Genomic DNA, 23,048 nt, shown 5'->3' with positions numbered 1-23,048 from the left:
AGATGGTTAGGGTCAGAGGGAAATCACAGTGACACAGGTCCACGACCTCACATCTACACCGCGGTCCGAATTGAACTACTGTTGTACTTACACACTGGCAGAAACAAAAATCTGCAAAGGTTTTGTATTTGTGCAATCAACCCAAGGTTATATAATAATAAGTGAAAGTTAAATAGAAAAATATATTGGTAGTCACTTTCATACATGTCTAAAACTATATAAAAACGTTATCAAACGTTAATTTATTACGAAAAATAAATATTTAAAAAAGATTCAGCATTTTCACTTATATACTTTCTTACGAGACACTCGATTCACTCGATTTTAAATAGAAATAAACAGTTTTATTCTTACGTGAAAATTAAGCTACTAAATAATCAAATATAAAAGAGGTGTGCGATTTTTTATGCAATTTACTTTTTATTTTGTGCGAACTTGATCACGTTTTGTCGTTTTAAGAGAAATGTACAAATACAGGCGTTTGACTAATATTTGTGCCAGTTTATACTTTTAACGTTTTTTTTACTAGTGCTTGGCATTTTAATGCTGTAACGAAACGTATTAATAAAAAAATCCATCACATATTGGTTTTAAATCCGACGATTGACCTGTGTATTCCCTTTTGAAAGTGAATGTGGGATATACTGAGATATTTAAAATGCCGCGTCGAGTCTAGTACCCTTTCAATTCATTATGCGGCAATAGGGGCATTTCACGTCAAGCGGGCAGCAAAAAAATTGTCAGGTTCTGGATTTTGTTCATAGTTGGATTAATTGGACCTATATGTGAATTAAAAAATTTGGCATCATTACTTTTTTAATATATTGCTTCGTTAACAATTTATACGCATTTGAAAAAACTACAAAATTTGAGGAACGGATTTTTTAAAAATTATTATTGCAATTCTTTCAGTGTATTTAATTATAACTAAATAGTGATTATTTGAGAATATTAGTTGATTTCTTTGAAAATTTATAAAAAAAGTTTTTTTTATCTTTTTTTCATATAACAAACCGGAAGTTAGTATTAAATATCTTTTTTTTTCCAACTTCGCATTTTTTTATATTTTTTATTTTTACACAATAATGTAGCTTATGGTGTACTAATGTCCTATAATTTTTTTTATAATGGCATCTCGATTGGTTTTGAAGATTCATGAAGTAATTCGAAAGTACTGCGCGACGCTCCGTACTGAGAGGTAGTTCTATGTGGCAGTCTTTAATGGCCAATTACGGGTTTTTTTACTTTTGCGTAACGGAATTAAAGCAATAAACAATATTTCATCGGTTAAGATGTAGAAAAGCTAATGATGTATTATTCAATCGTGCCTTGTAGCGCTATCACTGATCAACCATATCTTGGAACGGAAAACAAAACGTTTATGTTTTAACAAAACGCTAGAGGTAACTTAATAACTATAGCTAGGTTTAGGCGGGGTATGTCACATGCTTAAGAGGTCACTTTCGAGTTAGGTCACGTTCTGAGGACGTCACTTTCTGTACGTCACATTCTGAGTTCGTCACATTCTGAGTTCGTCACATTCTGAGTACGTCACTTTCTGAGAACACCACTTTCTGAGGCCCTCGCTTTCTGAGTTCGTCACTTTCTGAGTACGTCACTTTTATAGCAAAGTAATATTTAAGCGTATACCTGCATTAACAATGGATACCAGCAATCATATTAGCTGTACGGCATAAAAACGGCCGTATGCCGTACAGCTGTTATGATTGCTGGTATCCATTGTTCATGCAGGTATACGCTTTAATCTTATTATGCTATAAAAGTGACGTACTCAGAAAGCGAGGGCTTCAGAAAGTGGCGTTCACAGAAAGTGACGTCCTCAGAAAGTGCCGTTCTCAGAAAGTAACGTACTCAGAATGTGAAGAGCTCGGAATGTGACAAACTCAGAATGTGACGTACAGAAAGTGACGTCCTCAGAACGTGACCTAACTCGACAGTGACCTCTTAAGCATGTGACATACCCCGCCTAAACCTAGCTATAGTTATTAAGTTACCTCTAGCGTTTTGTTAAAACATAAACGTTTTGTTTTCAGTTCCAAGATATGGTTGATCAGTGATAGCGCTACAAGGCACGATTGAATAATACATCATTAGCTTTTCTACATCTTAACCGATGAAATATTGTTTATTGCTTTAATTCCGTTACGCAAAAGTAAAAAAACCCGTAATTGGCCATTAAAGACTGCCACATAAAACTACCTCTCAGTACGGAGCGTCGCGCAGTACTTTCGAATTACTTCATGAATCTTCAAAACCAATCGAGATGCCATTATAAAAAAATTTATAGGACATTAGTACACCATAAGCTACATTATTGTGTAAAAATAAAAAATATAAAAAAATGCGAAGTTGGAAAAAAAAAGATATTTAATACTAACTTCCGGTTTGTTATATGAAAAAAAGATAAAAAAAACTTTTTTTATAAATTTTCAAAGAAATCAACTAATATTCTCAAATAATCACTATTTAGTTATAATTAAATCCACTGAAAGAATTGCAATAATAATTTTTAAAAAATCCGTTCCTCAAATTTTGTAGTTTTTTCAAATGCGTATAAATTTTTAACGAAGCAATATATTAAAAAAGTAATGATGCCAAATTTTTTAATTCACATATAGGTCCAATTAATCCAACTATGAACAAAATCCAGAACCTGACAATTTTTTTGCTGCCCGCTTGACGTGAAATGCCCCAATATTGACATTTCAATAAACCAACTTAAATATTTCAATATGTCGGAGTTTCACGGGAGTTTTAAAGTGGGTAGTTCAATAGGGACTTGGGTAATAATACGTGTATACAATAGTAATACAAATGTAAATATTGCTGTGCCCGACGGCATTGGTGTCATACGGTCCGCGCATCACTGCCACGCAGCATGGTTTTGTCTGAAATTAAAATAAATAAATATTTAGAACATTGTGGAGAATAATTTCTTTAACGCTCCGGCTAAGAAATGAGCTCTCTAGATTTATTCAAGTTTCATATGTAGTTTACATGATTTTTGTTTGGGCTTTATGTTATGACAACGGTCACCACAGAACAATTTGTGACTTTTGTGGTGCCAAGCATAAAACCTAACGGTGACAAACGTATAGCTGCAAAACAAATCTCTTTCCCGAGTTTCTCTATTTGGTTAATAAGGGCTTGTGCGATGTATTAATTAGAGTATTTATTTGGCAATCTGAAGGTGGCAAACGTGAAACCTAACGGTAACAAACGGATGCGTACAAAAGTAGTTGTTTATATCTGTATTGAGTTGGCATTGGCACTCGCCTGTGTGATGTATCAGTTAGAGCAGCTCGTACTGCCGCAGATGCATGCGCTGGATGATGTCGCGGCAGTCGTTGAACACGCGCTTGATGTTCTCGGTGTCGACGGCGCACGTGAAGTGCGGGTAGCAGTAGTGCTTGCCGTCGCCTGACGCCGTGCTGATGCGCTGCCAAATCATATTATCACTATTCAAACATTTTAATTAAAATACAATTATACATTTTTGCAAGCGTCTATAACTCTATAGGTTGCGGTGCAGTTGATTGCCACTGTCGTTTTATAAAAAAAAATGTATAGCAGTTTCCACCGACATTGTAACAGCAATAGTGTATTAGTGACCTTTCAATATTCGGTTAATAAAGGAATCCTTAGCGAGGTCGCCAATCGCCATATACTTAAGGAGATATTAGAGATATGGCACCGCCGTATAATAAATAAATAGTGATTTATTTTTCTAATAGTCTATATTTTGAAATTTTATCATTACAACTGTCTATTTTGGAGCGATCCGTTATTTATGCGCTCACGCATTCCTGTTCACTATTCGCCTTTCTTTATCTAGAGTGGGACCACGCCAAGTATGGAGTGGAGTGGAGTTTCATGTCAAGTATGGAGTTTTTAGGGATATGTATGCAACTATGCAGTCTTCCTGCCAAGTTAGCGTGGTCAAAGTCTAATTATCACCCTTATGGATGAAAGCATGCAGAAAGTCTTACTCACAAGGAACTCGTCCCGTATGAAGTACTTGGCTCGCGCCACTTCCGGGTGCTCGCGCGAGTCCGGCGACGCGTCCGGGGGAACCTGACAACAATATCATATTAGATAATATAAATCATAGTAAGAATCAATCTCGCGCTTACGTAAAAACGAATGCCTACGCCAATTATTGGGATTAGTTGTCAAGCGGACCTCAGGCTCCCATGAGCCAATCTGACCAAAAACATAAATAGTTCGTTAATGGTATCGGTAATAAAAATAAAGAGATCTAACCGAACCAAGTTCTTTCAAAGCCCCTTAGACCACAGTGCATAATGTTAATCGCACTTAAACTATCGTGAGACATATTTCAAAATATTTATCAGTACGGTTTTTACTCACTATTATTTTTAGTCGCTTTTGGCGACATGTTTCGGAGTGCACGACGTACAACCGCCGCGGACACTCGTGCCTGAGGATGGATTCCCAAAGAATCCGAAACATGTCGCCAAAAGCGACTAAAAATAATAGTGAGTAAAAACCGTACTGGTATAGTTATTTGTGCAACAAGAGAGGAAAGTTGGTTTTTCTTGCGAGTGTTTATTTTGAGTCCCTCGCTACTCGGGACTCAAAAACACGAGATGTAAAATAACTTTGCTCTTGTGTTGCACACATAATTTTTCACCTCAGTAGTGAGAACATATTAAAGGTTAAAATGTATTTCGAATTACACAGAATAAACAGAAAAAAAAGTATTATAATATGTACGATACGATAAGATACGAGACGAAACCGTACCATAAAAAAAATGTAATAAAAGTATGAAGTTCATGGCCTTCACAAAATTAAAAAGCTACATTGTTTCACTCCCTGGAGTGAGGAAAGTCGCACTTTCCTCACTCCTGGGAGTGACGAAAGTAGGCTTGTTCGAGCTGCTGAGGTGAAAAATATTTAGTGCATAATGTTCTTCAATTGCTTAAAATGATTTGATGTTAATTGCTACTCAATAGTGCGACTTGGCAAGTTTTTACCCACTGATTTCACAAAGAGGAACATTGGGATACAGTAAAAACCCTACAACATAATTTTTTTGTACTTTTTCTTATGCAAGTTTTTCAGGACTTAAATCAGGCGATGAGGTTGGAATCGTATATTTAGTAATCTGGTCCGTCAAAGGGTTAAGCCTAAGCGTCATTTTAGATCTGTGGGTGTACCTACAGGTACACTACATTAGAATAGAATAGAAATCATTTATTCAGACAACACATCAATACAACACATATATAGCAAATACAAGACAAAGATAAACGAAACAGTAGAAATAGAGATGTGAAGCTGAAATGGTCTCCACTCAGCAATGCAGCTGGCACGACTAGCGTGGTCAACGGCGCTGGTTTTCTGTGGAGCCAGCGGAGTGTGCGGGACAGCATGTAGCATGTAGATGTAGATACACGGGACACGTTGTGGACGACGTGATATAATAACATAGAGTACTACTAACATAAATATATACATCGAATTTATATATATATATATATATATATATATATATATACAAATATACATAACTTAACTTGTGAATAACTAAAGAACAGAACAGAATAGGTAATAATGACGATGACGGGATCCGGATTTTTTAAATATTTAGCTTCAGGCAGCAAAACTTTGTTGGTCCATTAGGTACGCTTTGAGTCTTGATTTAAAGGAACCTATAGTACTGCTCTGTCGGATTGGTGGCGGAAGATTATTCCAGCACTTCGTGGCAGCGTAGCGAAAGCTGCCACGGAATGCAGCGGTTCTGTGCCTTGGGCATAGTAGTCTGGGACCACGTCTGATGTGTTGATAGATGGTCAATTTCTCAAATAAGTACACCGGCCTTTTACTGTTACAGATACCAAAGAGGAGCGTAGCAAAATGTAGAATGCGTCGATTATTCATGTTTAATGTGCACTTATGTGCGACCGAGGTGGTATCGGGAAGCAAAAGCGTGCGCAGGCATTTTGCAGTCGTTGAATAACTCTTTTGGTGCGAGCCAGTAAACAGTTCCCGTATACCGTATCCGCATAATTAAGTTTGGATAGGATAAGAGTGTCACATAATTTCACGCGCATGTCCACACTGAGATAGTTTCGCACCCTGTAAAGAACTGTTAATCTATAGAAGCAATTTCTAACCGTTTCAATGATATGGTTTTCGAAATGCAAGGAACTATCCATAAGGATTCCTAGGTTACGGGCTTCTGCCACCATGTCCACATTTTGACCTGTAATGTTTACGCTCGGATTTAAAGTATTGATTCGGTTTACTTGTTTTTTTGAACCTAACACCAGATACTTAGATTTTGTAGGATTGAGTACTAAACTATTCATTTTTGAAAAAATAGCAATACGGTGCAAGTCTTCGTTCAGTCTATCAACAGCCATTTGTGTATCTTCTGGTTTAAAAGATTAGAATGTTTGCCTGACCTGGTAACGCGTGAACTCGGAGAAGTAGTCCTCGATCCGCGACTTGCCGGCGAGAACCTTCTCTGCCAGGAGATCCTGCTTGTTCAGGAACAGGATCACGGATATCGTGCGCAGCCATCTGCCGACAAACATTTGCGTTAATACTTTTATGTTTTGTAAACGTGTTCAGTTAGGCTGCCCATGCGACCTGGACCAAACCAAACTTACCTATTGTTCCATATGCTCTTGAAGAGGTCGAGGGACTCTCGCAGGCGGTTCTGCGTGGGGTCCTCGCGCAGCACCATGTTGTAGGAGGAGCAGGCCGTGACGAAGATGATGGCCGTCACGTCGTTGAAGCACTGGATCCACTTGCGTCGCTCGTCGCGCTGCCCGCCCACGTCGAACATACTGGAATTTAAAATCAAACGTTACTGTAGTCGTATTGGGAAGAAAAATATTTCTTTTTCTTTGCTTCTCGAACAAACTGCGTCTCGAAGGTGCCCGAGGTGAGCACTCGGCAGCGCAGGATGTGCTAGTCCGTGAGCGTGTACGAGGGCTTTATTGTGTGCACCATTATTGGGTGAATAGTGTATAATATTCGGCCATCCTGTAAATAACATCGACTCACTGGAAATTGACTTTGTCGACGACAAACTGCGTCTCGAAGATGCCCGAGGTGAGCACTCGGCAGCGCAGGATGTCCTGCTCCGTGGGCGTGTACGAGGGCTGCTTTATTGTGTGCACCTGGTCCAGGAAACTGAAACAAGGGTCACATTGTTGAGACAATCAAACTTTTTTTTTATGGTGATGCAGGTTTAGAGTAAGGTTAGGAGGATCGTGGCCGACAATTTCTCCATACAGGAAAAGAGGGACTACGTTTGTATGGAGAAGCAGTCCTCCACTATCTTTTAATACCAAAATATCCTCCAGTAAAATGAATATAATTTTAGTGTGGCACTCACTACTTGGCGCAGTCGATGAGCTGGTACTCGTTGCTGCGCTCGTACGTGCGCTGCACGCCCTGGTCCTTCCACAGAGCCTCCGTGTGCTCATAGAACTCCATCGGGTAGTCGAAGTCTGGCTGGGAGGCTACATCCTGGAAATGATAATAGCAAGTTTGCTTTATGTGGAAACATATGTATATTGAATGTCAGGATAAGGAAGGCTTATGTATAATTTTTGATTAGAATTATGCGGGAAAATTAATGGTTTAAATTTCGAAAATGTTAACTTAAATATATATTACTGGCGTCGGAAAGATTCTGAGTATTGCCGAGACAGTGTTCAAAATAAATTACCACGAGGAAAGGCTTGCATGAGCGCAAGATGCGATAAACAGTCAAATACTGTTTTGATATAAATAATTAATTTAACCTAACAACTTATATTATTTTTGAATATATGTAAACTAGAGATCATGATGAGTGTGAATAGGTAATATATATTTGAAGGAGCAAACTATAACCAACATATTAGACTTGCCTGTATATAGTCAACGCGGTGCTTGTTTTCAGGTTTCTCCAGTGGTATCGGCGGCGTCAGGGTGCTCATGGCACCCGTGATTGTCTGCAAGGAAAACACGCCAAATTAAAAGTTTTCGTTACAACTATTACAAGCTTCAAGTACGCAAGTATTTATATTGCACTCGTGATACAGATGAAAATGATTACAATAAGAGCTTCAAACATGAATGCTGTAAGGGCATTGCAAGCGCAGCTTCTTCGTTAATTGTTATTATTTTATAGTCCGTCTCCTATATACGGAACATAGTATCCCGGACATTCAGAAGGCACCGCGTAGAGACTTTTTCAAAATTATTGAAGTGAAATTAGTGGAGGATGCGTATTTGCTTCACTATGGTGGCCTCGCTATAAATGCATGTCAGAGTAGCACAAGATCACGGTGGCAAGGTCGTCATGTGACCTATTGTCTTGGTGATGGTCCGTCGAGAGTTAGCTACAAGCGTTCGGCCCGAATGAGGGCTATCGTTTTTTTGCTCACCAGTTGGCGCCTCTGTTGATGGTGGTCCAAAAGACTATAGAAAAACTGTCAGTCATTGAAGTAACAAGTGACATTTGACATTTCGAACTATGGAAAAGACCACCATCTACACTAGCGCCCCTAGAGGCGAATTCATACGCGTTAGCCCTCATTGGAGGCCAGAAGGGTCGCTGAGGAGAGGAAGGCCTTGCGCGAGCTTGTGAAAGCCCTCTGCACCCCTGGGGCGCCTTAGAACAACAACATCTGATACCTATAATGTTCTACTTACAAGTATCGCATCACGTATATTTTTCTTGATGTCCTCGATCTTCTCGCGCCGCTCCTTGTCCGAGAAGCCGTTGACGTGGAGGATGCGCATTTGCTTCACTATCGTGGACTTGCCGGACTCTCCGGCGCCTAATAGCAGTAACCGGTGTGTGGCGCGGTAAAGCTGAAAACGTAAAAGAAATAGCTGTGAAATCTACACGATAGTATAGCCAGTATCATCTAAGAGGGACTACAGCAATACAATAAATTCAAAATTGTAAAGGTTAAGGGAAGATCAAGTTTAAACCTTGATGCCATGTGATAAGGTCGACGTTTACGTCCGCCTGCAGATGTAGAGTTGAGTGTTAGCTTTTGACTGCGTCTTCTCTTTCTGCGTCCTGCCTCTCTTTGGCTAAGCGTATGCTGAGACGCGTGAAACTGCGACGCCTACATCTCAGCATACGCTTAGCATCATGTTACATGATGCATGATGATTCATGTATGACTACTAAACATGTATCCTAAGTATGTGCGGATTAACTTAAAACCTTACCACGATGTAATAGAATCCATAATTAACTGCTTTATCCTTCTCTACTTGTGTAAAGGCATCGCTGGGCCGTTACTCTTTCTGTCGCCTCGCAATCCTTGCATAGCGCCCCTGCCATCTCACGGCGGATTAAGTTGGAATTTAATCCGTTGTCATAAGATCGATAATTACCTGCTTATCCTTCTGCAGTTGTCGTGTGATGGCATCGCTGCGCCGTTTCTGCTCTCTGGGGTCGCCGCCGTCGGCTCCGCTTTTGCCGCTGGGCGACCCGAAGCACCCCATGGCAGACAAAGCTGCCCACCTGTGGGCAAAAAGTGGACGATCTTAGAAACCATCAGAATAAGCGAATTGTGCTAGGGTTGGTTTCGTTTTTAACACATCTTTGCTACTATTTGGATTTGACAAAATTGGCTATCACAAACTTTTTGATGCTGACTGTAATAGTATATATAGTATTTGTTGTTGCACTTATCAAGTGCTATGTGGCCTGTAAAAATTTTCGGAAAGAAAATCTAACCAGAATGTACTTTTCAGGATTCCATTTCGGTTTTCCAAAATCGAGCACATGTCGGAATTTATAAGCGCAGCAACGGCTATGTTTGTGTCGTGTGTTACGTCAATACTACAGAGCCGATTGTGGTGAATGAGGTGTCAATCAATTGGTTTTTATGACGCTACATTATGAAACCAGTTTGAAGACGAGGTTTTTTACGAATAAAAGTTGTCGGTTTAAAACTTTCAAACGTTAAATTCTTGTCAGTTGAAATTTTGATGCACAGAAACAGTATTTAAAAAAGAGAAAAGTAAAGTAGCACTTGAAAATTTGATTTCCGTACGAGTTGGAACCCGACAAAGTGTCATCATGTCGCTGTGTTATAATTTCCGTACGGGTTGGAACCCGACAAAGTGTCATCATGTCGCTGTGTTATAATTTCCGTACGGGTTGGAACCCGACAAAGTGTCATCATGTCGCTGTGTTATAATTTCGACCCCGACTGCAAAACGCGTAGCGCCCTATGCAGTTGGTTCCGAGTGAGAGAGGCAACACTGATCTGCGGTCGGGCGACACGTCGCTGGCTTCTTCGTGTCGCTGACTTCGAATGGTATTTCATAGAAATACATAGAAACCAGTCGTGTTGCCGCGACGTGTCATCTGCAGTCGCGACACGTCACCGGGTTCCAACTTGTACCTTAATTCTGCTTTCCACGAAGTAAACTTTTTAACAAATAAATTAAAAACTAATTTAGCCGTACGATGTCTTTTCAAAAAAGCAATACCGCCGAAATAGTTAGGGTACACGAGTATTTGTTCAGAGTAATGCAACGAATATGCTAATGAGGCATTATGCCGACGGCCTTTGTCACCGTGAACGCCTGCTAAACGATCTTTAACTAATTTGATCTCACATGTTTCGGTTCTAGAATTTTTAGCTATCTAAAATTAAGGTGTGATCGTAGGTAGGTACGGTGCTGGAAATAATGTTGATAGTTCTCTAAAAGTTGGATGTTTTGCTATTTTCGTTATAATCGGTATCTCTTCAGTTTAATTTTTCGAAGTTTGAAATTTGTATTTGTAAATTTATCGAACAATATACAATTTATTTACCGGATTTTTCATTTGGATTGATATACACCAATTAAAAACTATTCTTGTTTTTTTCTCAAAAACCTGAAAAAACAGGCTATTGATAAAATGAGTTTTGATGACATTGAAATAATAAGTAATCTTAGACAAATTTAATGTACCTATTGACTTCGGGGAAAGCAATGCCACTGTCAATAATTATTTGTAAGAAAAAAATTGGGTTTATAATAACCTTAAAATTTTGATTAGAATGAACTAAAGAAATAAATGTCGAAAACTGCGATTTACCTAAATTACAAACCAAAACCAGAGCAATGTACAGCCGGTTTCCAAACTTTGAAATATTTTATTTTTTTATTTTGAAATATTTTATTTTATTTTTTATTTTAAAAATAGTTGTACAGCATAACAGTATGAAATATACAAAGTCACTGCAAAACTACAAACAAATTAAAAACAAAAACAGGTAAACTAATAATATTATTATACAATAAGCACATTCAAACTGTTGAAGGACGCTCATCCATCTTCTCACAGAACCTCAACAATTCCTCTCGCACTTCGCTCCACCTGCCAGCAAATAAATCACACTCGGGCGCTGATGCTAAGAGCGCATTCAGGAGGGGTAAAGGGCGAACAAGTGGGGATTTTCTGCGAGACACGGTTCGCGATATCGGGCCTACAAGTAGACCACGGTCCCGAGGCCGGAAGTTGATTCTGGTCGGCGTAGGGACAAAAAGACGCAGTAATTGCGCCACCAGTTCGGCACAATCCGATTCACCTCGCAAGACGCAACAGGCTGTCGTAAGGAGCTTAAAAGTTCGTCTTACCTCCAAAGAGTTCAGGCCTAAAGAACCCAGCAAGTATTTGGTTGGGTATAAAAACGGGTAATACCCGAATATTTTTTTATATAAGAACCGGAGAAATACTTTTTGTACCCTCTCCAAAAGCAAGACATAGGATACCTCATGAGGATTCCAAACGATGGCAGCTGACTCGAGCTTGCTTCTGACTAGAGATGTGTATAGAAGCTTTATAGTACCCGAGTCCTGGAAATCTCTCGCGTTCCTAATAACAAACCCTAACCTCTTATAACAATCACGAGCTAACGATATCATATGTTCATGGAAGTTGAGGTGGGTGTCAAGAATGATGCCAAGATCCCGAATAGTATTGACCCGGGATAATGGTTCCGATCCTAGATGATATTCGTAGTAGAGTGGACGACGGGCCCTACTGAAAGTCATGACGGCACACTTAGAGGCATTAAAGGACAACTTATTTTGGCGACTCCATTGGTGCACTTTATCCACGTCCTCCTGGAGAGATACACAGTCGGATACTTCTTGCACACCGTAAATAACTTTGAGGTCATCAGCATAGAGCAAGCATCTGGCAGATTTAAGAACTGATGCAAGATCATTGATCATGATCCCAAAAAGCAACGGCCCAAGTATCGAACCCTGGCTGACGCCAGAGCGCGTATGATAGGTTTTAGATACAAAACAGCCGTGTTGCACATACTGTTTCCTGTCGCCCAAGTAGCTCGCGAAAAATCGGAGTAGCTGAGGTGAAAACCCAATATTACACAGCTTGGACAACAGGACATCGTTATCTACTTGATCAAAGGCTTTTTTAAAGTCAAAGTACAACACGTCCACTTGTATGCCTTTGTCTAAATGATCTGCAATAGAGTCAACCAGGGTTAGCAGATTGGTTTCTACCGATCGCCCAGACCTGAAACCATGCTGGGAATCACAAAGAAAAAAACTTTGACTAGAATAAAGGGGCCCACTGACTATCAGTCCGCCGGACGATATCGGCCTGTCAGTTAGAACAAAAATTTGACAGTTCCAAACAACTGACAGGCCGATATCGTCCGGCGGACTGATAGTCAGTGGGCCCCTTAAAAGAGATAACCCACGACAGTTCTAGCAAAGATAGATATAATTCTAGTAACTCCGTAAGTATTTGTGTAGGATTGCAATCTGTATTTGATAAATGCGTTAAGCAATCGCTACGCAATTTTCCCAGAAAATAGTGCTCTCATGATTACAACTGATTAGTGAAAATGTTTCCAGAGAAACTTGATGAAACTATGACTAAGACTTGAGTATATTTATAAGTTAGTAAGTATTATTAGTTGTAATTTCGCACACCATGCACTTTACGCAGTTTCTATCTGTGGAAACTTGTAATTGGCTCACTGCTTCTATGTTATTACCTAACGTGTTACTTTAGCTGTAAGTTTTCCTAATAAATAAAATAAAATAATAAAATAAATAAAATAAACATGTACAGGGAAACATCCATATTTGCCTTGTAGGCCAAATATAACAAAATTTACTAATAGATTTCACACAGTCCCATTTTAATTTGTTTGAAGGGTGGTGATATTTGAGTCGCTTAACTTCAAACTCGGATAAATCCAAATGTCAGATTTTACGATATTGGTATTAAGAAAAGGTAATGGGGTAGATATTTCCTAAGAGGGTAGAATGGACTTATCCGGGTTTTTAAGTTCAGCGACTCATTAACCGTCCAAGACAAAAATTGACGATTTGACATTGACAGCCACAAGCCCTTATATGATATTGTTTTTGAATCTACCCCTAAGAGGAACTTTGGGAAATGCCTTTCGTACATATGTAGGCATGATTCACATTAACTCGTTCGAGCCGGGGTGCACCTTGGTAGAGTCGAAGAGATTTGAAGCTTCTACACAGTCGTTACGTTCCAAATTTGAATGGCAGCGTCACTGAACGCAAAAAACTGCGGGTCTATTACAGCCGCTCAAATATGAAATGTACAGAAGGTTCAAAATCCTTTGACGCTATTAAGGTGCGCTCCGACTCCTGTCTGTTGATGTGAATCGTATGATTATTCTATCTATTTAATGGAATTGATTGGCAAAAACCAAACAATGGCGTGGGATTCTATTGCCTCAAGAGATCTATATATAGCGCTAATTATTAGGTAATTATACCAGCTGTTATACATCTATGCTAGGTACCTAATTTTGTCTTTAATCGAGGTTGTATCGTTGAGGATTCTTAGCTCAAAATAATAAATCAGTGTTTTTAACCGTCGGTCTGCGGATTACTGGTAGTCCCTGGGAGCAACGGAAGTGGTCCGCGAATTTATAAACAGAACATATATTTCTTGAATTTATTGGATATTAGTAGGTATTAGTATTCACTTCCAAACAATTGGTGGTATATGCAAAAACATATGTTTGTCATTGGTCACTTATCGTATTCTCTATTCTCTTGCAAAGACGTGTCTTCCATTAGAAACCTGACGAAATTAAGACTTATATGCATTTTGAATATCGTCTGCGTTACGCACGTTTTTCATAAAAACTTGGAAGAAAATTTGTTCAATACAATACATCATTACCTACGATATAAAATAGGTCTGCCATATTTTTTCATGAAAGGATAAGACCCATTTGTCAAGTCGGACTCGCAAAGATGTCCGTACAAATATCGTAAATACAATTCCTATATGTTCATAGAGGTATATTATGTACAAGTATATATACAATACATCATTACCTACGATATAAAATAGGTCTGCCATATTTTTTCATGAAAGGATAAGACCCATTTGTCAAGTCGGACTCGCAAAGATGTCCGTACAAATATCGTAAATACAATTCCTATATGTTCATAGAGGTATATTATGTACAAGTATATCAGCCACAAGTACTGTTGCGTGCAAGGCTGTGGTCTGTCAAGGTCTTAAACTTTGCTCTCAGGGCTTATATGAACAGGAGGTAGCTACACTACCTATATACCTGTTAGGATGAGAAAGGTATAGGTATGTTACCCAGCTAAATGTGTTGAAGACTTGCCAGGCAGAGTGATGGCAGGTGGACCAAAATGTTAACTGAATGGCCGCTTTCGGACGATAGGAGCACCTGGCGTGTGGCGTCCGTTGCTCGTTGGGTCAACGACATTCGGAGGATTGCGGGTCATTTCTTGGTGAGATTAGCTCAGGACCGGGGCGAGTGGCGTACTCGAAGAGATGCCTATGCTCAGCAGTGGGTGATAAAAAAACTGATGTGATGATGATAATGATATTACCACTATTTGATCTAAAAATAAAAAAAATTGGGAAATATTAAATATATTAATAACGGGTCACTCACGTGTTTTAAGTCGAAAACGCTCGACATGTTTCACTCCGTACCGAGGAGCGTCATCAGGAGCTTGCGTCGACGGTGACGGACCGGCGCAGACTGCGGGCCGCAGCCCTCCGCGCCCGATGACTCGGCGCGGGCGCCGGTGGCGGCAGGGGGGGCGAGAAACTACCCTCGTTTACGGCATTATTGTCAAATGATGGGTTGCACACAACACTCACTACGTCATTCGCTAATGGTTCGTCCACACTGTCCACCGACGTAGTACCCAAAACAGTTTTCCAGCTCGGAGGCACTGACCAACCACAATCACGGTTAAAATTCGGATGAAGACCAATTTTGATAGCCTCCCGTACTTTTCGCTGAATCACAAACTTTTCTTTCGCCAGCACAGTTACCTTATCGAAACGTACCTATATATAGTGAGTCGAATCCGAATCCAACACGTGTTCCGTCACCGCAGAACCCCGGCTATCCCTGTTCTTCATACTACGTATGTGCTCGGACAATCTGGTGGAAATGTTTCGGCCCGTCTCTCCTATGTAGTTTTTCCCACAGGAGCAAGGAATCATGTATACACCCGGACTGTTCAAAGGCTCCCTATCATTTGACAATAATGCCGTAAACGCCCCCCCTGCCGCCACCGGCGCCCGCGCCGAGTCATCGGGCGCGGAGGGCTGCGGCCCGCAGTCTGCGCCGGTCGGTCACCGTCGACGCAAGCTCCTGATGACGCTCCTCGGTACGGAGTGAAACATGTCGAGCGTTTTCGACTTAAAACACGCGAGTGACCCGTTATTAATATATTTAATATGTCTATGTCTCACGGAAGTTTTGTTATTAAAATTTTGGGAAACTACAAAAGCAGCAATTGTAGTCCGAAATAGCCTCATGTCTGATTCATGGTACTGAGACTTCTAACAAATCTCTGTGGCAAGTAGCAAGATGCCTTGGTAAGTGTTGGAGTATCGTAAGTGTTGCCAAAGTAAGAAGTGCTTTTGGTTTAGTGGATATTTGTGATTTACATAATTATACGGTCCCACTTAAGCGGGACTGGGCTGGGCATGTCTGCCGCATGCACCCTGAAAGGTGGGCCAAAATGGTTACCGAGTGGAACCCACGGAACACCATAGATGGTGCTGGCCGGGGTGCAGGCAGGCCGAAAAGGAGATGGCGGGACGACTTGGACGCATTTTATCCGGATTGGCAGGAAACTACAAACGACAGGGTCGAGTGGAGGAAACGAGGGGAGGCCTTTGCCCAGCAGTGGGACACTAAATTAGACTAGTAAAAAATATATATATATATATATATATATTATTATACCGTTTTCGAAGTTACCGCAATGCACCTTAGACACCTTAACCTGTATAATATTTGGGGATTCCCGTCCATTCCTCAAGGACTTCATTATCATATCTTACTCATTCAAATTTTAAATGGGATAAAGATAAACTTTTAAAAAAGTTGTTTGCAAACTTACTTCCATTATCGGAAGCAACGAGCCTAAGTAGGTACCTATTGTGATTCATTTTTGGTTTTCCCAGTGTAGTTGCTAATTTAAATATGTTTTATGATGGTGAAATCATATTAACCAGCAATCGCTTTCTCTGTCAGACACGGAATAAAGAGCGAGTAAAACAACATCGTGTCTGACTTAGAAAATAACTGATGAGATAGGAAATAAGGAAGCGCATTCATTTTTTAGGGTTCCGTACCGAAAGGGTAAAAACGGGATAATATTACTAAGACTCCACTGTCCGTCTGTCTGTCACCAGGCTGTATTTCATGAAGCGTGATAGCTAGACAGTTAAAATTTTCACAGATGATGTATTTCTGTTGCCGCTATAACAACAACAAATACCAAAACAGAATAAAATAAATATTTAAGTGGGGCTCCAATACAACATACGTGATTTTTTTGCCGTTTTTTTGAGTGATGGTACGGAACCCTTCGTGCGCGAGTCCGACTCGCACTTGGCCGGTGGTTCGCTTTTCGGTGAAGGAAAACATCCTGAGGAAACCGGACTAATCCCAACAAGGCCTAGTTTCCCCTCCGAGTTGGAAGGTCAGATGGCAGTCGCTTTCGTAAAAACTAGTGCCTACGCCAATTGTCGGGATTAGTTGCCAAGCGGACCCCAGGCTTCCATGAGTCGTGGCAAAAAGCCGGGATAATGCGAGGAAGATGTCATCCAGATACATGTTTTCATTTCGTTGGGCGTTTGTCGATGATGTACGATTGTCATGTAGGGCAGTAGGCCGAGCACATGATTGACGCGACATTCTCTCGCCGCGAGATAGACTACCCGTCTTTTACTAACTGTATGTATTAAAGGGGGACGGGTGGTTTATGTCGCGGCGAGATACTCTCGCGCCAATTATGTGCTAGCCCGGCAGGCGCCCAGGTTTGCTATACCACATGTAATCAAAATACAGTAGGGCCAATCAGGGAAATGAACTCTCTCTCATCTTAGCGAGTTTAGCGTTTTCCGGTTGCATCCTGCGCTATTGCTTCGGAGCCCAGGGTCCACTTTCCTGCTTTTTAATATATTAATACTACGTCGGTTGCTAACAAGCACACGGCCCGCCTGATGGTAAGCAGTCTCCGTAGACTATGTACGTGCAACTCCAGAGGAGTTACATGCACGTTGCCGATTGCCGACCCTAACACTCGCACCCTCGTTGAGCTCTGGCAACTTACTCACCGGCAGGAACACAACACTATGAGTAGGGTCAGTGTTATTGGGCTGCGGTTTTCTGTAGGGTGGAGGTACTTCTCCAGTTGGGCTCTGCTCTAGATCTGGAATGACATCCGCTGTGTTGTGCCCTACCACACAAAGCGAGATGACATTCACAGTGCCCTTACCTATATTTTTGGACGTAATTTAAGGACATACCCGGATCCAAGGCACTTCGCACGGTCTTCGGCATCGTCTTTAGTAAGACCATTGGCATGTCCCTAGCAACGTCCAGCCAGTATCTTCAGGGCTTTACACTTTTTCTAGGCCCAGGCGGTGGCGGCATAGCCAGACATTTGTTACCGACGTAGCTAGCCGGTTTTCGCAAGACGTGGCCGAATCAGGGATATGAACGGGGATTTGTAATGTATGAGTGGGTGGGTGAATGTATGCAAATATTAAAACGACTCATTATAGTGAGTCAGAGGTTTTTTTTAAATTAATTCATAAAAACACTTGATTCATATCGCAGTTTTGTTTGTAAACAATACGCACGTAATATATTTATGTCACTACTTGTCACGCCGGCTACACACATGGCCGTATTTGCCCACACATTCGAGTTGCATTGCATTTCATTTCTTAGGGGGCGTTCATTAATTACGTGAGGGGTTCTTGAGGATTTTTTGTCTCTCAAATTTGTACACTATTTTTTGCCCGAAAATCCCCCACGTGAGATTAAGTGAAATTTGGATTGACGTTATCGACCACGTTGCCGTCTAGGAAATGTCAAGACTTATTCTTGTTGTCTTGTTAAGACTTCTAAGGTTCTTTATAACCAGCAAACACTGAAATAAAGAAGGGGGATAACCTAGCTGTTTGTAATTCTAACGATAAGAATTAATAAGAAAAATTAGGCCAACCCATACCTACGTCATAAAAACGCCATACGTATTGGTTATCGTAAAGGTCTTTCATTGACCATTTTCCCTATACGTCATTAATGCACACTATCATCGTAAAAATACCAGATGTCATGTCATAGCTGATAGTAATGTGGAATTGTGGATGTGTGTGTAGACGTATGATGGGTTTTAAATTCAGTATCGATGAATGAAATTTGTCGGTGACTGTACAATGTACATTTAAAATCATATTTTGCGCAGACGCGCTCGCGACATACATGGAGATAACTCGTCACTTTTCGGACTTTTACGTTTTAGGGGCTCTCTATTATTTACTTGAGGTGTTCAGGTGGGGAGGAGGTAAACCAGAATCACCAAATATCACGTAGAGTAGTGATCGGCAAATATCACGATTTTTTTAGGCAAAAATAGTGTAAAAACTAGATACATTACATTAAATTAAAACAATTATGTTTCTAGAGTCAGACCAAGATAAGTCTGCAACGATTTTGATAGCACACGCAGTGCAAGTGCAATAATTTCATAGAACTATGACGTTTAAAATAACACTTGCACTGCGTGTGCTATCAAAATCGTTGGTCTGACTCTAGACTAAAATATGCCGAAAATGGCAAAATCTGACACAACCCTCCAATTACTACTATAAAAAAAAACAATGCAAATTGTGTAGTTTTTTTTAATAAATCCAACGCGTTTATAATCAAAATTAAAATTTTGTAAGTTCTCATGTGATATTATGGGTAAGGTAAGGGTCGAGGCAAATATCACGACGTCTCACCAGAGGGGTAGGATGATCATAAAATCCTTAAAATCACCTAACGCAACAGACGTCTTCTTATTTTAAACGAGTTGAATAAAAACCGGCCAAGTGCGAGTCGGACTCGTGCACGAAGGATTTCGTACCATTACGCAAAAAAACGGCAAATAAATGACGTTTGTTGTATGGGAGCCACACTTAAATATTTATTTTATTCTGTTTTTAGTATTTGTTGTTATAGCGGCAACAGAAATACATCATCCTTGAAAATTTCAACTGTCTAGCTATCACGGTTCATGAGATACAGCCTGGTGACAGACAGGCAGACGGGCAGACAGACGGACGACGGACGTTTTTACCCTTTGGGTACGGAACCCTAAAAATTTTATTAAATTAGTCCCCAACAGAAAAACTTTCTTTTTTTAAGAATTTATTTACTAAAACCGGCTGTGGTGCAGTTAACCGAAAAAATAAGATACTTGCGAAACTGCGGTAAAAAAACGATACGAAATAATTGACCGAGCGTTAGCGAAGGTCTCCGTTTTAGCTTGGACAAAAATGCTTTCGTATGTCCGGATGTTCTCGTCTACGGGTCGCATTTCTCAACCGATTCTCGTGAAATTTTGTGAGCTGGTTCAAGAATATATATTTTTTTGTAGATTCAGTCTTCGGAAAATTATAAAAATGGTGGAACCATGGGCGTTTGCGAGATCTACAGCTCACAGAGCCATTAGTTATTCACTACATCTGTAATATAAAATCCGATTCGGTTTTGGATTATGCGGCATCTATATTCAGATAATTATGTATGTATATGTCTTGTCAGTGTCGCATCTGATGTGGTATTGTTTAATCTGTGGCGCTCCGCGTTGTGGGCGGTTTATTTTTAGCAACAGTGATAACATAAAGATCTAAAAGCGGTAAACGAAAACGGACTGTTCTTTAATATAGACATACTGATAAGGATGGGTCTAGACTTAGGGCCTTCTTAGGTTATATTTTAATCGTACACTGCTATAACATATATTAATAGGGGGCTAACACAACATTGTATTTGCCATGCTATTCGCAAATGCCACGAAAAAATTATCACGCTAAAACTGGACTATAATTGCAAGGGCAGACTCATCCAAAATCTTAAAAGGTTGACTCGATAGAAAAAAAAAACTGGCCAAGTGTGAGTCAGACTCGCGTTCCAAGGGTTGCTTAAATTGTGTAATGTACGGAACCCTTGGAACGCGAGTCCGACTCGCAATTGGTCGGTTTTTTAATATGGCTTAATTAGTGACTAGTGACTTATGTTATGGCTGACTCAGTTTTTATTGACAGTACTTTTCATGTTTTCCTTTATAAACTGACTAGTCATATTGTGCATAATATTCTAGACATCTTAAAAATACCTGGTTTAATGGTAACTTAATCAAATAGTTATTGGTTTAAGTTGTGTCTTGGACTCTGTTCCTAATAAGTTTTACGTTAAAAAAAAAAACATTTTTGATTCAAGCTTTTATTGCTGACTGTACTTCTTTCAAAAGGCAACTATCATCACTAACTCATCAAGATAATTCATACATAGTACTATAACGGAATTTCATACATTTCCCAGGATATGTGTGTATTATAAAATTTTTGATTCAATATTTTATACATTTCCTAAATCGCCTCGGAATTGTATGTATACATTTCCTAGGTTTCGTACATTTTGAGTGACATAATAAAGCATATTACCTAAAATTTAATGATCATATAACCAGATAACTACATTTCATATCATATTGGAACGAAAAAGTAAGTTATATTATGGTTTATTAAGAGTAATGGCCAGCTGTTTCAAATTTAACAACCAATAAATTTTAAGTTAAGTGTGTAAATATTTGTTTTTACACTAATTTGAGAGTCTGCCCCATATGTAAACTTTTGATTTTGATCACCATTCAAAAATGACACTCACACTCAAACATCAAGTATTAAGTTTTTCTTCTTGAATGACAGTTACATTTACAGCATATGACAGGTTCCTAAACTATGCTCTGGCCACAGAAAGAAAACGGGAGCCATTGGGATAAAGGCCTACTTTCGGCACAGAATAAATAATAGTACTACCATACAGAAAGGAAACTTCCTACAAAACCGAAGTTTGTAGGAATCATGATGTTCCTTTCTAATATATGGCACTATCCATTTCGGCTATTTAGGGATGTCAAAATTGAAATCATTAGCTTATCTGTGGCTGTGCATGCAATGGGACTTCAATTTGTGCCAACCCTAATAATTGCTCAGAGCAATGCTGAGCCAAACGGAGTTTTGCACTCCTGCTTTCGGCCTTAATAGTTGTATGTTAACTTCCCAAGTCCCAATGTCCTTTTAAATAAACATAATCAAATCGGATTTTGAACTGTAGTGGATTAATTGGAGGTACCCAATTAAAATAGATTTAAAAAATGGGGGCTGATTAAGTCAATATAAATTGGAATTTAATTCATTGATTAATAATATCAAAATAATGTGTTACCTTATTTTTTATACAGTGTTACCTTATCTATTAGGATACCTTAGGGTAAAGGTATTACTATACTGTATGGCTATATTAATATTATATATATCACTATATGTACTATAGTATAGGTTACCCTGGTTGGAGCCCATCTAGGGAGTATCAGTGACTTTTAAAAGCATCCTTTTTACACTTTTTATCAGGGGTATTCTTATGAACAAATAAATTTAAAAAAAAATGGTACTCAGAGAAAAACATTATTTCACTGAAACATTCCAGGGTTTTAAACTTATTTACTGATGGCAACATAGTTCCAAGTTCAAATTAAATTTTTGTGTGAATCTTTAAATTTCAATTTGGCATCACGTCACGTGGGTGTTTAAATGAAATTTGACTGGTTGTCAAAACAAGTGCAGAGTTTAAGCATAATGTTCAGATAACTGTAATGTGAGAATTTTACATGTAGTACCTACAGTGTAAACTCTATATAGTGACATTTGAGAGATATTTTGTGACCTCATTGAGAGTTGTTGTTAAATACAGAGATATTAATATTAAACCAACCGGAGCACAATTTTTTTTTATGTTTTAGGGAGTGAAATGTTACATCAAGTAATATTATACGGAGTATACATTGTGTTATTATTTAACAAACAACAGGCTGGTCAGGAAAATTTACCAAAGATAATGTAAACTGAATCTTTTATCATTGTATCAGTTGACTATTGCATCAACCTGTACATATTTTATTATATGATTTAATTAATATGTATATTATTGGTCAATCATACAGAATTGAACCCAGTCTCACCAAATGCTTAATAAGGCTTGTTTTACTATAATACTAGATGACTATTATTTACATAACAAATTGATAAATCACACAAATACATGTCTCTACTGGGATTTGAATCCAGGATCACCAGTTTCATAGGCAATTTTACAACCAACAAGGCTAGAGGTTGATAAAAAGCATTTGGATATAGTATAGATTCCTTCTGTCATTTTAGTTGATCAACATCAGGTTTGGTTTATCACTGGGCATGGTACCAGGCTAACATAACATGTAACATAAACATGTAAGAACACTCACCAGCAGGTGGGGGTGGCGTTATCCACGGTGTCTTGGTTGGCCTGCGAAGGAGACTCCGCTCCCCGCGCTCCGCCCGTCACTGACGAAGCCGTGGTGTCGTGCCCGCTCAGTGGGCCATCTTCACACGCACAACCACACTGATA

The 23,048-nt window shown here is 39.5% G+C and overlaps 1 protein-coding gene across 1 annotated transcript; it reads right to left on the bottom strand.

Moving 5' to 3' along the window:
* Positions 1 to 3,297: 3,297 nt before the first annotated feature.
* Positions 3,298 to 23,048, bottom strand: LOC134751153 (guanine nucleotide-binding protein G(s) subunit alpha). Its single transcript, XM_063686519.1, has 10 exons — positions 22,906 to 23,048; positions 9,403 to 9,532; positions 8,704 to 8,865; positions 7,917 to 8,000; positions 7,397 to 7,530; positions 7,063 to 7,191; positions 6,663 to 6,842; positions 6,456 to 6,573; positions 4,015 to 4,095; positions 3,298 to 3,460 (listed from the first exon to the last, which is right to left on the bottom strand). Exons 2-10 carry the CDS (start codon positions 9,511 to 9,513, stop codon positions 3,314 to 3,316), a joined length of 1,146 nt encoding a protein of 381 aa, XP_063542589.1. The 5' UTR covers positions 9,514 to 9,532; positions 22,906 to 23,048; the 3' UTR covers positions 3,298 to 3,313.

Source organism: Cydia strobilella, chromosome 21 (genome assembly GCF_947568885.1).
Source record: "Cydia strobilella chromosome 21, ilCydStro3.1, whole genome shotgun sequence".
Taxonomy (NCBI): Eukaryota; Metazoa; Arthropoda; class Insecta; order Lepidoptera; family Tortricidae; genus Cydia; species Cydia strobilella.
This window is presented reverse-complemented; position numbering and strand designations above follow the sequence as displayed.

What these genes read in the sequence shown, in the direction of transcription:
- LOC134751153 (XM_063686519.1), bottom strand. Translation starts at nt 9,513, where the DNA reads ATGGGGTGCTTCGGGTCGCCCAGCGGCAAAAGCGGAGCCGACGGCGGC. An exon ending in ACCGCGTTGACTATATACAG is followed by an intron (nt 7,531 to 7,916) that starts GCAAGTCTAATA and finishes TATCATTTCCAG; the next exon opens with GATGTAGCCTCCCAGCCAGA. An exon ending in TCATACGGGACGAGTTCCTT is followed by an intron (nt 3,461 to 4,014) that starts GTGAGTAAGACT and finishes ATGATTTGGCAG; the next exon opens with CGCATCAGCACGGCGTCAGG.